Source organism: Papilio machaon, chromosome 14 (genome assembly GCF_912999745.1).
Source record: "Papilio machaon chromosome 14, ilPapMach1.1, whole genome shotgun sequence".
Lineage (NCBI taxonomy): Eukaryota > Metazoa > Arthropoda > Insecta > Lepidoptera > Papilionidae > Papilio > Papilio machaon.
The window spans coordinates 3882471-3901538 of record NC_059999.1 but is presented as its reverse complement, the minus strand read 5'-3'; the positions used below and the strand labels follow the sequence as shown (position 1 = coordinate 3901538).

Below are 19068 nucleotides of genomic sequence, written 5' to 3'. Positions count from 1 at the left end.
GAAGAATGTCATGAAATAAATTCTTGGTGAAAATCTTTCATCATTACTCACGATGTTTTTATATCAAACTTAACAAGGTTATAAGATCGTGAGATATGATTTTGTTATTGACTCATATCAATGAACATACTGCATCTGTTACAAGGAATGTTATCGTGAAAAAGTCTCATCATTGTATAAAAATGAAATCGTTTTTCGCACGGGTTAGCACAGAACCACTTCTCTCTTAAAAGACATTGATTTATTGTTTCTGAAATACTTAAGCGAGATATCTACTTAAAGATTAATATGTTTTACTGGGGAACATACACGCAGATTAAAACTTAATAAATAGGTAATATACGGATGAAATTATTTACAAAGGAGGTAAAAGTAGTTTAAAAAAAGAGGTGGAATAGAAAAGAATAGAGTGGATTTTAATTTTTTTTTTACTAAAGGCATAAACTGTAAGTTAGGTATGATTAATATGTAACATATAATTCATTTTCATATTTATCACTTTAATACGCAAAAGTAATGCAAGAAATATATAAATTTTTATTGTCATAAAATTTAAATAAAAAAATATAAAAAATTCCCCTTTAATCATTAATTAACGCTACTACTCATTTAAGAATTAAATTTTAAATATGATATCGGTTATATTAATTTCGAAAATAATTAAAATGCGTAACGTTGAGTAATTATAAAAACGGTAGGGTTACAACTACTTATTAGATTGTTCATTTTATTGCTCGAAGCGGGCGGGAGTCGTAACGAGGCATTTTTATGGCAAGTTTTTTAAACGTTCCAAGGGTTGCTCCATAAAAAAGCGTAAAAATATATGTATGTACAAAAAAGAAAATAATTACTCACCACCTCTCTGTTTAATATAAGCTAAATATTTAAATAATAAGTCAAACTAACTAAAACTGATGCACAATCAATAATTCTACAATAGTTTAGAACCGTGTGCCTCTTAATGTGTATACGAGTACCTATGAATGAAAAATCAGTACATTAGGCCTACAAAAATATCTTTGAAATGATTATAAGTATGGCAGTTCCGAAATTAAAAAACAATAGGTTAGGATCACGTGGTCCTACTCTGATATCGGCTTACTAAAGGTCTATTCATGGAGTGTCAGAGAAACAGTGTCATTTTCGTGGAAAAACCTTATTTTCCGCTTACCTTTGTAGGTTAAGGAGGTATTTATTTAAGCAACATTAATTTTGAAATACGACCTAACGGAAATTAAGTACATTTCATAATGGTTTTCATTTCGTTTTCAAGTATGAATCAACATTCGTTATACTTTAGGCCATTTAAAATGTGTACTTCAGCGGATACAGTTTGCACAGGAAAATAAATTCAACCTGTAAATGTTTCTATTTAGATTCCGTTTAATGAAACGAATTCCAAAAGTAAAATAAAAGAATACATTATTTATGAGGAATTATTCTGTAATTTATAAAAATGACAATAAGATGTTCGTCCTCATATTGTATTCAGTATTGAGGTCAGTATAATGAATGTGTTTGCTGGAGTGGCTTTATCATGCGATGTTATTGCTTGCACCATTAGCTGATGACGTTGCAAAGAACACAGGTGCGTCAGCTATACGATAATGCGTTCCTAGCGAATAATAACGTAACTTGGTTTTGGGTACAAGGAGACCTTGACTCTTTTTGGTAAAATAACTACTTTTTTTAAACTTGATTTTATTGCATACAAAGTTGCAACCGACGGAATGACCTCCTGAAACTGCTAAAAAAGAAAAATTTGTACATAAATCTATTATTATTTATTTCTCATTATGGATTACTTTATAATTTTGATTTCATTTGTACAAGAAATAATTTTTTGAAACGATCCTACTACAATCTACATGATAAGCCGACTAAGAACTTATGACGTAACGTATCTAAGATGAATGTAAACATTAAAAGATCTTTAACATGTGGTCTAAATGGTGTTACGTTTGTGATGACCGTAACCTAATCAATTAGCGGGCTGAAGTAATGACAGGTTTAGTGACGTGGGAGACACATGCTCCTATTACATTGGGGTCAATGTCGGCATATCGCCCGCTACAACCAGTTCGATTCGCAATTCCGCAAATAAATCGCCCGTCCTGTTTTCTGCCGTTGCCTTCGTATCTAAAATCAGACGAGTCGGCTAAGTCCATTTGTTCTGTGGTATTTAGTCTTGAACAATATGTTACTAAATCAAAAATTAAAGAAACCTTGTGAGGACATTAAACAAGAATGTTATTATTAATTTTAAAATGTATACATTTGATTATAGAATCACACATCCTGAGTAGTTCTAAAAAAAATATTTGGAAACAGTATTTGTCTAGCTCTTTGCGATACCGAATAGTAAGAGTATGAACAGATAAAAAGACTGACTTAGGTTTTTAATTTCGTATTCCTATTTCAGGAAAAAGAACATCCTCCTGGACAAATTACATTTACAATTTATCATTAATTCAATTTATATCAACGTCTTTTCCATTAAAAGTAGACTTATTTAATTCTACGACCGTACCATTTCCTTTGAAATATTAGCAACTTTCTTTTATTAGATATTTTATTGAGTGGTCTGTGTAGAGGTCGCTCCAATCACGTCAATTGGCTCAATCGTCTGGGGCATGTGACGTCCATTTTGACGTCAACGCCTCTTTGTCTGACAGCGACCCGCTATAACTGTTCTTTTCTAACTGGAGGACAAAAGTTTGAATGAATTTTCTGCTTAGAATTATTAGTGTCCTTATTCCAAGAATCATGATGATATTGGTTCTGTTCCTACAACATACATTTGTTATTATTTATAGTTGATAGATATAATGAGGTTAGAAAAAAAAATTCCAAATATTGAAGAGATTAAAATATTTCAATGAAAAATTGCATTAATTAGTTACCTAAGAGTATTGGAGTCCGTATTTACTTATCTCAATTTCTATGGGTATGCTTCACCAATATAATAGAACCTACTATGATGGGTTTGTTATGTGCAAAGATTATTTTTAATTACATTAAATTGATATTAACTAAATATTTAATAAAGTGACGTTAATAATAAATTGCTTGTATCTCATTACATTAACTCACCAAAGTGGATTAGACTATTATCTTACATATAAAAAGGTCATCTACATACAGGCAAGTTTGATCGTTTGATAGGAACGACGACCTAGTATGAAACATTGCACTTTTACCTTGGATGTGGAGTAATGTCACGCAAGGACACTGGTTCAATTACTTTGCGCAAATACAAATTGTTCGTACAAATATTCCCTGAAATACAGCTTTTTGTAAGACTTTAAGTATTTAGGTATACAAATAAAATAATAAATGGCCAATAAACTAAACTATAATATAAGCTATAAACAGTCATTGTGAGGCTCCTAAGTTAAGAAACTTGGATTTATTTTTTTTAGCTTTAGTTCCTATTCCTTATTTTGGGTATAAATATATTGGGACTATTATAATATTCTTTTATAAACAAGTATTGCAAATTATTATTTGATTACTTATAACTAACATAACGATAGACGTCTGAATTTATAAGAATTTGGAATACCTTAAACAAAAGACAGTCGTTAATTTGATGGCACCATTTATAGATTAAGGTCGAAGTAAGATCTGGAAACTGCTTTATGAACACGGCATGTAAACAACACGCCCACACTTCAAAGCTGAAGAATTTGCCTTGCACAATGTTGCCGTAGGTTGGCAACGGAAGAAGCGGTTGCCTCCTTTTGCGAAATTGTTATTTCTCAGAAGGAGGCAAGGGAGCGGGAGCGCGAGGAAAATCCTCTGGCGCCCCCGCTCCGACGTAGAAGAATGGGAAGGCGAAGGCGGCAATATATTGCCGCCCTCGCCCCCCCCCCACAATAGCCTAGGCCCAGGAGCGCCGCAATAATGATGGTGGCGACAGGCGGTGACCTCTCGCTTCCGGCGTTATAGACGCCATGTTGGGAAGTGAGAGGTCACGGCGAGCGGTTGCTTTCCTCTGCGAAGTTGTTATTTCGTAGAGGGGGGCAAGGGAGCGGGAGCACGGGGAAAATCCCCTGGTACCCCCGCTCCGACGTAGAAGAGTGGGGAGGCAAGGGCGGCAATATGTCGCCGCCCTCGCCTCCCCCCTCAACAGCCTTAGGGTGCCGGATACGGGGGGATCCGTCACCTGTGGCTAGGGATCGACCTCCCCTGTAGTGGGAGCTGCCTCGGCAGCTGGCGCAGGCGGGGTTGCGGACGAAAGCGAAAGCGTGCCCGCAGCCCCTCCATCATGCGTTGGAGGAACAGAGGGGTTTAGTGGGTATGCTTCCCATCTGGAAGAGAATCCCACATAACTACCGCGCCTCCCCCGGGGCGCGGAGTATGCATAAAGCATTCCCCTCTGAAAAAAAAAAAAAAAAAAAAAAAAGGTTGGCAACGGAACGACAAGATCTGTCGTCATATCACGTCATAAATGAACCGTAAACAAGATTAGAAACAGACAAAAAATATTACAGTGCACCAAAGCACCTCTACATATTATATTAAAGATGCTGAATCAAGGGTAAAAAGAAGGAAGGAAGGCAGACTTTTTTATCTCTTTATAATTTATGTATTTCTTGTTACAGGTAGCAATTAAGATAATAGATAAATCACAATTAGACGCCGGCAACCTTCAAAAGGTCTACCGAGAAGTGGACATCATGAAGAGGCTGGACCATCCTCATATTATTAAGCTTTATCAGGTAAATCATTTTTTGTATAAATCTGAATCGAAAATGATTAACTTTCTATAGTCAAACAAGGAAGTCTAGACCGATGTGAGAGTCGCTTCTGTTAATTGGTTCTGTTAGAAAATATATAAAATATACATGTACATAGAAAAAGACATAAAAAATACATTTCTTTATTTATTTTATTTATTTATTTATAATACAGTGGAAATACAACTACGTGATGCAAAATTATTTAAAATAATTGTAGGATTAAAAATACAATGACAACTACGGTACAAAAAGGATCTCATAACTTTGAGCTATCATAATTTACTTTGAATTATGACCACCTGGTCAGATATCCTTGTCGGTCTATAATGTCAATTTAAAGGCACTTATCTGTCAATCTATAGATCTGTAAAGTTCTAAATCCTAATTTGGATATAGTTACTTCCCGTTTTGTTTATTATTTTTCCCTTATAATATTTTATTTATCCTTTTCTGAATGACTATAAATTTGTACTTGAACTCAACATAGTGTTTATGAATATTTTTTACTTGTTACTCGTATATACATTTTCATATTTGTATGTACGTTTTTTTATAATGTATAAGTTTGTTTAAGACTGATGTAGAAGTTTCGTAATTATAAGAGTATATTTATCAAAAGTTAAGAATATTTGTAATAACTCTGTAGTAAGAGTATATTCTGTAAATTTACCATACCATTTGGTCACAGAAGTGAGACATCAGTGGAAGATATATAACTGTCATTGCCGTTGCAAGTTAGCCGTTAGCTGTCAGCGGAACAAATTCGTTTGAATTAACAGTAAACTGGTTAAGTTAATCGTACGCTATAGCAGTATTTGGTTGATACGCTATTTAGACGCGCGTTGCTTGACTGACCACGACAGTTGTATTAACAACCTATGACATGTTTGCACATTCAAATCTAGGACATAACGTAATTTCATGTTATGTCTATAAAAAAATGTAAGCGTGTGTGTAAAGTAGTCTGCCTACTCATAGTAATGTCTTCTTAGCCTCAATAATAAATGAAACATTATGTACCACCGTTAATCGTTCTGCTTATATTAAATGTAGCTTTCTAATGACATATACTTAGGTGAAAGTACCTAATAGATATTGAAAGGCTCTTGCCAAATTGGTATTGTAAACCTTCTTATCTATGGAGTGACATACTGACTAATAGTATCGTTGTTATTCACAATATAGCAGATTGTTTAAGTAACAAAAGAAAATAGAATGAAGATTACAAAAGATTAAATATAGAGTATCTGTAAGTCTATTGTGGTCTAATATATTACAGTACACAAATCACTAGAATATATAAAACCACGTTAATAGATAGGCATTATAATAGCTTCTTGTTACTATGCAGGCATAATAAAATTTAATATTCTCTATTCAATTGCAGTAAGTCTTATCTGCTGTATACACTTTAAGTCATAATTATTATGTTACTAGCTGTCGCCCGCGACTCTGACCACGCGGAATTAAAAAAAACGTAGTCTCACCTGTGCCAAATTTCATCAAGATCCGTTCATCTACTCGTATCTAAACATTCGCATTTATAATATTAGTATGATGTTAGAAAGTATTCTTGTTGAGAAATTGTCGTGAAACAGATAGGTTGTTAAAACGTTGTAAAATTAGTATTCGTTGCGTTTTAAAATTTTTCGTAATCATTGAAGGCGATATTTCTAGCAATTAACACAATTTTTCTAACATGCTAGGTACAAGTACCACGGAATGTGGAACAAAGCAACTTAAAGATAGATTTGAAACAATACTCTGTTCGGGTTAACTGCTTTTTAAACTTCCTAATTGTAAATACAACATGAAGTTTACAAGTCAAAGTAACATATCAAGTAATTTACGTAATGGACATGTCAACAATTTTCGTCAAGTTTCATATGACCAAAGAGTTATGAGTAACGCTCAACTGTTCCTCCTCTTATTATACCTAAAGAAAATTTGTCAATCAGACTACCAACATTATCCCTATTATGTACAACTTTGTAAATAAGGAGAGGCTCTTCATTAAGAAGAATGACTCCAAGCATACCTTACTTAATTCTATTCCCAACTTTCTCTTTTAATTATAAAACTGTTTTAACTTGGAATATAACAAATAATATTATAAATATTATAATTTTTTCGTCGCTAATTTTTCTCTGCGTACACAAATTAGATGATTATCTATGTAACGTTTAATTACATTTACAATTTAAAAAATGATATATTGAGAAGTCCTTTCTTAACATAGGCTTATGTAAACGGAATGTAATAAGTATAACATGCTTTGTATATGTCATGTTTTACATAACACACTGCACTGTAGCTGACTGCGCTTGCCCGCATTACTTCCTCATACAGGAAATTGTTGTTTTTGCTTCTTAACAATAATAAACTAGACACTTAGTGAGTTATGTAATTGTGTTATAAACTTGTTCCTATGACTTCGCTGTATACTTACTTCGATGAGCCTATTTATTTTTAATTTTATTTTGCTACAACAAGAAAAAGGATTTAAATTAGTTATTGTGGTCGTGATCGTTTTGAGACGTGAATTTTCCAAAGCATGTTTTATTTTTTACGTACATTTTTAAAAATAAAATTCGACGTCAGAGTACATGGAATTTTATATATGATTGAGGTGATGTACTAGTGAGTGCCGGCAGCCTTCGGCTCAGCTTTGGCATCGAGTTTAGACGTGAATTTTTAAATTGCTATAACTTTTTTAAATCGCGAATGAAAAAATAAACTATTCTATGAAATTATATACGACCTTTCGATATATGTCGAAAAACATACACTGGAAAAGTCAATTGTATGTATGGTATAACTTAATTGCTTGACTGTTATAATGCAAATGGGATACAATCTAGGTCAATTTGTGCTATTGATTTAGTGTTGTTGGTTAACAAACTTGATGTTAATTAAAGGCACGTCATCACAAGGTTTACATGAGCAAGTATCGGACCTTTGCCGGCACCTGTTTGTTCCACTCTAAACATGGCGAACGTTAATTGATTTGTCGTGCATCGCCCCCGCACACGTTGTACAGTCGCACACGTAAAGGACAAACATAAAAAACATAACTTCCAAATTTTTTTTATTGTTATTGCTTAATTTTTTTTTTAATTTTGTTACTGTATAATAATCAACATACAATGTTTACCTGTTATTCGTATCACATTCGCATTTTGTAATGTGAAATTCAGTTGCGTTAGTTAAAATTTTAGGAAACGTTTAATTAAAATATTTTAGATATTTTGAACAACTTACGGCTTACATTTAAATAGTAAAGCTACAAAAAGTTACAAGATTAAATGAAAATGTAAAAAAGATTTGTTACTGTACGATACTATATTAACATCTAACTTTAACCTTTCAAATGATTCACGTGTTTCGTATGTACGCTTATTTGCTTAATTACTTGGAGTAGTGATCTGGAAATTTGAGACGAATGTTGTCATTTAATTCAATTAATCGATGAAGACAAATTATGTAATAATTGTATCGATTTAATATCAATTTTAAATCGGTTTTGCATAAAACATTTGGTTTACTTTCGTTTTTTGAGAGATAAAAAATTTATAAGTTTTTGCAAAATGAAAAAGGAAACTAGAAACTATGTTTAGACACGTGTGAGAAAAAGAATCTCTTTCATCTGAATTACGCAGAGATTCTCATTTATTACTCTAGTTTAGTTTACTAATACTACAGTATAGAGGAACACTTTGCAAAACCTTCGCATACGTACATACATACAAAGTTTAGTTGGTACCTTAAATATTGAATGGGTAAAAGCAATTTTTAATATAACCAGTGAACGATAACAAAATTGTTTTCAAACAATGGCTTACTCAATGGTTCTGAATAGCGTTGTAGAATTAAACAGTGAATGAACTGGACCAAGTTGTATAAACATTTCTACGGCGTGTGTTCATACGTATGAACCGAGGCGCGTCCTTAAAACGCGGGAAGGGGCAGTATTTCCGTTTGATGTTATCATTACGGTCAAACATCCGCGTTTTGTGTTTCCAATGCAATTACCTACGCATTCGGTTATTTTACAATCTACGTAATATGTATTACAAAGTCTACATGAATAAAAATCAATGTTTTTAAACGATAGAAGATTTGTGTACCTACTAAATATTCTTAAAAGTAAAAAATAAAAAAATTAGATGAATTGTGGCAATTAATAAAATTATCATTATGGTTATTTAGAATCATAAACTTTTTTGGTACTATTTATTTAAAATTTAAATTTATGAGGTCATATTAAAATATGCTGATTTCAAATATATTACGAGTCTAATTGAACTAATTTTACACGCATCAAAAACTTCCGCTGTGACCATGAATGCTGTTGAGAATTCAAAACATCGGAAATGTAGCCATAAAACGCGATTAAATCTAAAAAACTATATGCATATTCATAATTAGTTTAAAAAAATGTGTTTCACATTTTTCATGAAGTGTATATTTTAAATAAACCTGTTTTAACTTAACTTTGTCTTATAATTTCGAAATGTAAATAATAAGGAAGTAAAACTTCGAAATAATATAGAACTAGTTCAATATTTAATAGCGGCAGTGAGTAAAATGTAAAACAATGACCGTGAACGACAAGACATAAACATTGACTCACCGGGATATTTATAATAGCATGAAGTTTTACGACTCTGCGGTCAGTTCATCGGTGAAGTGTGTTTAAACACGACAATAGAACATCTCGAATAATTTGGCCTTCGTAGCAAAATACCAGTCGACCGTAGCACTAATTTTATTTTCATTTCAGCCAAACTATGGGAAATGCCGTCTTGTAATATGAGATCATATTGTAATTTTGTGTCATCAATGAATTTATAATAAATTAATTATACAACAATTTGTTTTTTTTGTATTATCTGTGATACCACCGGCATAGGTTTGTCAATAGAGAGATTTATGTAGAATTGTCGAACAATGACAAAGAAGCATATTGAAGTTGTAGTGACCTTATTCTTGGTTTAAAAAAAACTTATTTAGTAGCCTATGCATTCTTCCAGACTAGGTTCTACATCGTAGCAAATTTCAAGATCTGTTGCCTCGTTACGGAGATACCTTCTACCAAACATCCATCCATCTTAACTTTCGCATTTATAATATTAGTAAGATTGCTTAAGGCCGCTAAGCTGAAGGTCAGTTTTAACTGTACAGCCTGACTGCATAGTTAAATCATATGTGTGTAGGCATTTGAATATTTAAAACTGCAGGTGTGTAGCGGACTTTAGACAAACTACGTGATTATCACGTCGATTTGATTACGGAAGTTTTGTTTGACCTTTGTAAAACAACTCTATGTTAACGTAAGGGATTCTCCTTATTAGTTTTGTAATAACTAGGAAGTGTTGTTTCCGTTACAATAGATATCTGTTGACGTCATTTATTTATTTAGATTTTGTTTTAAATTATACTTCCTTTTATTTAGATATTTTAGTACGAATTTAAACGGCGGGTGTCTTTTTTGTATTTAATTTAGAAAACATTATATTCAAATACATATTTTTAATGTTATTTTAACGTAGATATTATCAACATTTTAATTTATTTATAGAAGTCGCATGCGAATTTTGCATTGGACTGTTGTCATAAATCAATTTCAAACTGACTAGAAGCCATTTACTATTTTATTATTAATAAGAAGTAAAACAGTATATAAAATAGAAGGCAGGTCTAATTTCTTTGTACTTCTATAATTAGACCAGTTTATTAATTGTAACGATTCCGTAACACCTTGTTATGTAATAACTTATGTCGTTTCATTTCGTACATTTAGAATAATTATATCGCCAAAATAACTCCAAAGCTGTGATTTTTGATAAAAATCTTAGCCCCATTGAGATTTACTGAAAATATAAAAATAGATTTAAGGTCACGCAATATTCTGCGTGTTTAACACCAACAAGTGTAATTTATAGTGTTATAAAACATAATTATAAGTGTTAATGCTCTAAAAATAACCACTGTATTTTTATTGTATTATTAAGTACACGCTAAGTTAGTGAAATAATTGATGTACTTGTAATTTCTATCAAAACTATCCATCAATGAGGCAATATTCGAAGGCAAACAAAGTACTCAATTACACTACATGAATGAAAATTCAATGTTTTTTATTTCACACGAGGAAATGAGACAATAATCTAATGTAACACGTTTTGTTTTAATGTTTTCTTTGGGTTTATCAAACGTGTCTAATTTGCGATTATGTTACAAAATTAAATATTACTTTAATTTGTTACAGGTCATGGAAACTAAAAACATGATCTACATTGTTTCGGAGTATGCTAGTAAAGGTGAAATATTTGGTAAGTAAATTACTTTCTATTTAAAAATAATATGTTATAATAATTTAATTTGCTTTCCATTAAGTACCTTTTTCTGGGGAAGGAAAACGTCGTGTTTAATTCTGTTGATATATGAGAAGAAATTCAAAGATGTGGTTGAAGTTATTCCGCACTGGGCCAACGTTATATGGCCTAGACATCATTAATTAAGGGTAAAAAATGCTGAAAAGATTTCTGAAAAATAAATTAATCAGAGTTCCAATTTGTTTTTGAATTTTGAAAGCATGTCATTGAATATCGTGGCATGGGTTATTTATCAAGACACGATGAATTGTTAAAAACGTGTAATTAATGTATGCGTCACAGCGATCCTATTTATACAGGCTCGTATACTCGTATGAGATAGGACGTCATTGAAAAATACACAGAAAAATGAATGCGTATTTTTTAAACTTTTTCATGATTGAAATAATAATTTTAATTCTCACATTTCAAATGACGAAAGATAATGATGTCACACGTCACGTGTTAAGTTAAAAACGCTAACGTTAAAGTTATTCTCAAGTTTTGATATTTAAAATTGGGATTGATTCTCTTTGTAACATTAGAATAACTTAAGTACACATTTGTTCTAAAATAAAGGAAATAAAAAATACTAAGGGCAAATACTTAAATTGAGTTATACTTATATTTGGTCTACTTAAAATGTAAAAAGACAAAGGTCTGTGCTATCCTTGCATATTATAGAAAATTTAGAGTGAAAAGTCAAGTACAGTACCGCTTCGAGATCGATTAAGGACTTTTTTTGGTCGTTTTGTGTATGACGTCAGCAGGCTCGCAATGACGTCACTGGCCAGGTTCAACGGGGTACGGCGGGGGAGCGGGAGAGGCGGGGAAAGGGCAATTTCGCACACAGCTGACTACGTTCCCGAAAACAATCGGTGCCAACACAATCTACTTTGAAGGGAATTTCATTAAAATAAAACGAGACACCTTGCACGAAACAATAATTCAATTTTCTTGCTTTTATATTGAATAGGTCAGGGGTGTATTGTCTTTGCAGCTTGATTAGTTGGGTATTGTATTTTATTTAATAAAAACTAGGTCTTTTAAAGATTAATTTTTGAAAAATGTGCTTGGAGTTTAGAGTTCATTCATTGGACCTGACGTTTCATTTCACGTATATTTACTTGTTTTCTTGTATCCTTCTTAGTTTAAATTATATTGCAATGAGAAATGTAAAAATGACAATTGAAATCCACAATATAAAACTACTAAACTACTCGGTTTAATTTCGTTTTTATGTGAAATGTAAAAACTTGCGTAATAGTTGCATACGCAACACGAAGTCACGCTCTAGTTTCCACTTTTACAAAATGTTTACGTTCTGAATTTCATCAACTAAAGCGATGCTGGCAATTAAGAAAAATAAAATAAAAAGAAAAAATATGGCCCAACGCAACATCCCCTTCTCTCACAAGTCGCTAGGCTTGAAACAGTTTTACATCTTTTTTTAAATGATTCTATGCATGGCTACAGATACTCTTTGTCAGTGTAATATGTAATTACATTAAGAAATGAAGTACAAATTTGACTTTCGGTTACAAATACGACAATTTAAAATCTATTTCTAAACTTTGTTCGTTATCTGATAATTAGTTTGACAATTCAGTAGGGATGAATAAAATCTGTTATGAATCTTTTCGATGGTTGTTTTCATAGAACTTGGAATCGATAACTTCGTGACATTTGTTTTTGATAAAAAATACAGATCAAATTATTTATTCTATTCCTCCTATATTTTTTTTTAAATCAACAAAAGATAATACTTTAGACCTGTGATTCGCAGCTTAAAAATAAATTAATATGTTCGATCAGTTCGTTACATTTTAATTCACATGTTTTGTGACTAATAAAAGGTGAAACTAAGGTCAGAGGACGTCAAAATAACCTCTACAAACTGTCATTGAATATTCTGTTTTTGTTTATAACGTCTACATGCCTGTCTAGGTATTTATTAGAGGTCTCTCTTTCGAGTTTTTAACCCTGACCTCTGACACTTAAATTAAACGATTTAATTAGAAAAACTTTATGTTTACATTTTATTCACTCTATTAATTATAACTTTCCATTTCAAATAAACTGTTACTTGTTTAAAATGTACTAGGTACACTGTTTTATAAATATTATAAATATATAGTAATTTATCTTCATCGTTTACATTGTTTAGTGGTTTATTAATTTAGATAAATTTTCTCTAATCTTGAAGAGGATAATGTTTATACTAGTTACGTATGTATGTCCGTTCCACTAAGACTTGAAGACTGGCTTGGACACTTGAGAAGAGTGAGGTGTATTCGATTAGTATTTTTTTTCATAGAGATACTATCAGTTGGTTTTACTTTTGAAATTGTTACTAGTTTTACACCTTATTGTAAAAGCTAATGTTTGTCAACAGACTATATTGCGAGGTATGGTCGTATGGCGGAGCAGGCCGCACGTCGGAAATTCTGGCAGATTCTCTCCGCCGTCGAGTACTGTCACGAGAGGCGGATCGTGCATCGGGACCTTAAGGTATAAATACTGTCTTGTAGATATAATACTTGTTGTAGATGTAATATTTCCAGACACAATATGTACTACTATTGATGCTTATATTGTATTGATATCTGTCTGTTCCTGTATTGCTAATGTACATTATTAGCAGATACCTACAGGTGTTTCTAATAAGATGTAAGTGCCACCGTGGTAACACGTGACATGATGACACTCTGGTTTTACCATTATTTCATATTGCGCTTGTATAACCCATTGTGACCACAAATGAAATCCGTCACATAACTTGTTTTTAGACACATCATTGGAATTATTATTGGTTTGTTTCTAGCACGTGATAGTTTTTGTATTATAAAACAAACAAAAGATCTATTGAGTGAAGATGTTTACATTATAAGTTTTTTTTATAGGATTTAATTGGAAATGACGTGTGGATATATTATCATTCACAAAGCGATTATGAAATATTTTTAACTTAAGCTAAGATGTTCTGATAATCACTTTCAAAAATTGACTTTTAATTTTTTGTGTTTAAATCGTCGCATTTTATTTTTATAAATGTCGCCCGCGACTCCGTCCGCATGGGATTAAAAAAAACCAAAATAAGTAGCTTATGTTAGCGTAGTTAGCTTATGTGTTCTTCCAAACTACATCAAAGCTTCAAACAAACATCAATCCATCCATCTATTCATCCAAACATTCGCATTTATAATATTAGTATGATAGTGACTTGAAATTCGTCTATATAATGTGTATGTTATACAAATCATTCTGCTAGCTAACCTTACAGCTTAGTGAAGGCCTGAACGTAAGTAATTCAGCCTTGATAGATGTACTATATGTGCACGTGTATCTCGAAACGTAAATAAAAACAATTGCGTTAACAATAAGACGTAAATTCTTTCTTTATGATAAAAATATATATTTGTGAAAAGCATATACTCGTATTTCTCCATCTTTACTAAAACAGGTAGTTCCAAAACCATATTAATTTTATTATCTGAATATAATAGTATAATAATAGTTTCAATAATAAGACTACGAGATAAAATGATTTTTTTTTACAATTTATGTATTTTTTATCGATTTTTTACTGGTCGAGATAATTAATCGCACATTAGAAGCACATAGTACTTTACTTATGAAATGTGTGCAGGCGGAGAACCTGCTATTGGACGCGAACATGAACATAAAGATCGCAGACTTCGGGTTCAGCAACTACTATGCAGCGGGTGAACTGCTCGCCACATGGTGCGGCTCACCGCCCTACGCCGCACCTGAAGTCTTCGAGGGCAAGAGATATACAGGCCCTGAAATTGACATATGGGTACGATAATATTGCTAAGTTTTATTCACCGGAGGTTGCTAAAATACAAACAGTCCAAGTATTCTTTTGCAAAATTTTAGTTTAACACTAATTTCGGTGGTTAAAGTTAAATTAAGGTGGCTGCTTGTTTGCCATCTAATAATATAAAAAAGGACGCCTTTTCACCTTTATGCATAATAATTATGTGCCTTTGTTATGTCAGAGCCTCGGGGTGGTGCTATATGTGCTGGTTTGCGGCGCACTGCCATTCGACGGCTCCACGCTCCAGTCGCTGCGGGATCGCGTGCTCTCAGGAAGATTTAGGATACCTTACTTCATGAGCGAAGGTAAGTTTTTGTTTTAAGCCTTCAATCAAATGGTATTAATCTATCTTGATGTGAATTTATCTGCAAAGGTAACCCTGGTATACTGACAATAAAACTCTGTGGAGCCACCATTAATTTTGAATCTTGTATTATCTTGCTTTTCCACATTTGATTATAGGAAAATAATGAATGTGTTTGAAATAAACTACCATAGTATTCTTCGTCACCGCGATATTTATAAGTTGAATATTTTAGAGTTATATTTCTTTTTAATACAGAATTATTACTAATCATAAGAAAGTTCTCGAAGCAAGAGCACTTAGAAAATGGTAGCGACAGAGTACCACGTAACTTCATTACGTCGTCGTCGTTCCTAGGAAATGCTCAAAAATTTTGCCATTAAGTTATATAAATGTATATTTCTTTAACAACGTTTTACATTTATAACTTTTACCACCAATATGTAAGTGTATTAAAAATAGACAAATCTTTGATTTATAAGACCCAAATCACTGTATAAAACATATCGTCATCCTAGTCATTATCATTAACAAAACAGAGATAACAATATCTTCTAAACGGGGGTTTTGGTTTCAGAAATCCACGGTAAAACATAAAATAATGTTTAGCAAAAATTATACATTTTAGTGGCTTTAAATCGTTATTGGATTGGTTCTATACTAATACTTGAATTGATTTTATAATGAAAAAAATGTCTGTAATGTACGTTCTTGTAAGTACATACATATTTTAAGGTATTCTCAAGCAAATGTAAAATTTTAAAGATAATTTAAAATTTAAACAGACAAAAACACTAACAGAAATAAATTCTATAACTTTTTTTACTAGTCACGTGTGGAATACGTCAACTTTACTTAGTAACGAGTAACAAAGTTATCGCGATGCCCTAGCGACATTGGATTAAGTCCAGAAGCAAAACTAATTTACCTTATCACGGCTTCCTACGAGATTGACTGCGTCGGATTAACCAACTTCGTTTATTACCTTCTAGTATGTTCATCTAGATTGTTCTAGAAAGTTCTGTCACTATCTAGTTGGCATCGCCTCTACATAACGTTAATTGGATTACTTGGTTTACTTGTCCTCTCAAAGTCGAAAATGGTCGTGAAATTTTTGTGTAGACTGGGATATTTTTTGCTTATATGGTTTGAAATACTTTTCGGTTGCTATAAAGTAAGTAAGGTTCAGTGAATAAACACTATTCAAATACAATAGACTTTAGACCGATATGCAAATCGTAAATGTGATGTTATTAAAAATGAGAAATAATATTCAAATTTCCTTAACTAAAAAAAATGTTGGTTCTAAAATTTTAGTAGCATTGTTTCATTTAAATGTCATATGAAACTGAAATTTTAACTTACATATTGAAAACAATTAAAATTTTAATCCCGCGATTCTAACAACATAGCTTTGATCCCCTACTCTTTCGTTTGATAAATTACTTTTGCAGTCGCTTAGTGTTATACTAAATCTATATCTATATGTTATATATAGCAAGGGCCTCTCTTAAAGTACACTTAACGACACTGAGTACCGCCGTCAAACATTATGTAAATGATTTACAATTTGTCAACAAGACTCAATAAAATAGCACAAAATTTTGGTTTACAAATCTTTCCCCAGGACATAAAGATTGACTGATGTATATTTTATGCAAAAGAAAATTCGCACGAAATCGGTTACCAATATTCGTTACCAGTATTCGTTTCAAATCGGCAGATATCGTGTTTTAAATTGCAAACAACCTACCGACGTATTGCTTGTATATTTTTAGAGTTTTTGAAATTCAGACATGTACGATGTTATTGAAGTTTTTTACACGTACACGTATAAAATAAATGTTTAGCGGGGAAAATGTTTTATTTTGTATGCGAGATTTCATATTAAAACAAATTGTATAGGATATATATTAAAATTAATAATTTTCATCAAATAAAAAAAAAAAAACTAATACAGAATTCAGATTCAGAATTTTTGTCACATAATATAGGTAGTATTTTGAGTTAATTGATTTTTCATTGAAATGGGTAAAGCCGTTGCACACCTTCAGTTTTAACTGTGCACATTTGAAACTGAAGGTGTGTAGCTGGCTTAAGTAATAAACGTCCTAGATTGTATGTTCGCAAGGCATAACTCACATTCGGCACGGCTGCGAGCGTGCAATGCTCGTGTCGGAGCGTAATTACAAAAGATCTGTTGTTGTAGTCACATACTCCGACACGCTGATTGAATGCTACGGGCATTCGTGGTCATGGGGTCGACGTCCGTGGAATGCGATTTACAGCGCCAGCTACATCCCATCTCAGTATGGTGCTGCTTTTTTACAAGCTTAAGATAAATTAACAATAACTAAGAAAAGCGTTACATGATAACTAAAGAGATGTGACTCTTTTCGTTAAATGAGTCGACATGTCATGGAATTACGTACATCTACCTAATAAAAAAATAAGAAACTTTTTAACAGCGACTTAAAGATTTTGTGGTTCATAAAGAAGGACCAGGCTCAAGCTTTTCAAATAAATGGAAGTGTACTTACTTCCTCACTCTCATTCGCTGATTGTAGATTAAGTATGAAAGACCTACACTAAGTGCCTCCCTTAGCTTTCCTCCCTGAATGTGACGGTTAAGTTTTGACAATATGAGTAGCAGCTATGAAATAAATTTATAATTTTATTTTTAAGAATTAAAATTTATATTATAATTATACCTTTTCATCCGCAGACGAAAAATCTACAGATATCAAAATAAGTACTGTACATAAATTAAAAAAATGGAGGTGTCAACGTAAAGGGTTTTTTACGATCATGTTTCGAGGTGATGTGAATTGAGGTCAAGACACAGTTCTTAAATAAATTTCCCCTTCCTATCTATTTTCATTCACATAAAAATACGTAGGAATCCATTGTTTTAATCATAAATTTATTACAATGACATTGCATACATTAATTTTACGAAATAATATTGCCAGATTTTTAATGAAGTTAAATGTAATAACTGTGTTTTAAAAATGCATTCAAGGGTTGTAGTGTAGTATGATCGTACCAAATTGAAAATCAAAGCCCTGCCCTTTAAGTTATGAGCGTGATTTTTTATTTTTTTTAAATATTCGTATATTTATACGTATAAGGCAACGCTATGTGAAGTTAATAATTTTGTCAATATTGAATTACAAAGTTCTTTTTTTAGTTTATTCGCTAACAAGGTTACTTTTGGAGTTAACTTTTCTGGTTGTATAAACAGCGTGGGCCGCGGGTAAAAGTATCTTGCAGAGCTTTGAGTAAACTGTGTTAACAAGTACGATTTTGTGGAAAAACACGGACCGAACAGGCATCTGGGAATTGAATTCTTTTAATAAAAACAAACCGGTAACGTACGAAGTGGATTCCTTTTTGAATTATCGCATTCAAACATCATTTTCATTGTGTTTGAAAAGCAAGGAATTTTCATCCTTTGTTGTTCGTTCTATGAGCTTTACACTTAGCTGTGATTGAAATGTATTGGCATTTGATATATAAAGTTACGATCGGAGAACAATTATAGTACTGATTAATAAAATTTTCTCTTTTCACTTACATAATCAAAGTTAGGTCGTTGTGAAACGTCTAGTAGTTCTAATAGATTAGAATCAAAGAGGATAACGAAAAATAGAAGGTTTTTCTTTTATGTATTAAGCACACTAATATTACATATAGGATCAAGTATTCATTTCATACGAATAACATTTATTCATTGAAAGCGTCATTATAAGTAATTAACTGAAGTTAATGATAACAAATAATTCTTAATGAGTATCATCA

The 19068-nt window shown here is 32.1% G+C and overlaps 1 protein-coding gene across 1 annotated transcript in view; it reads left to right on the top strand.

Annotated features, from left to right (window-relative positions):
- The window catches only part of LOC106711280 (serine/threonine-protein kinase SIK2), a 50373-nt gene that overhangs the window by 16192 nt on the left and 15113 nt on the right, over positions 1-19068 (top strand). The window contains exons 2-6 of the mRNA XM_014503581.2: positions 4608-4724; positions 11017-11080; positions 13518-13633; positions 14772-14942; positions 15145-15268. Of these exons, the coding sequence (XP_014359067.2) occupies positions 4608-4724; positions 11017-11080; positions 13518-13633; positions 14772-14942; positions 15145-15268 (592 nt within the window). The remainder of the gene's footprint in view (positions 1-4607; positions 4725-11016; positions 11081-13517; positions 13634-14771; positions 14943-15144; positions 15269-19068) is intronic.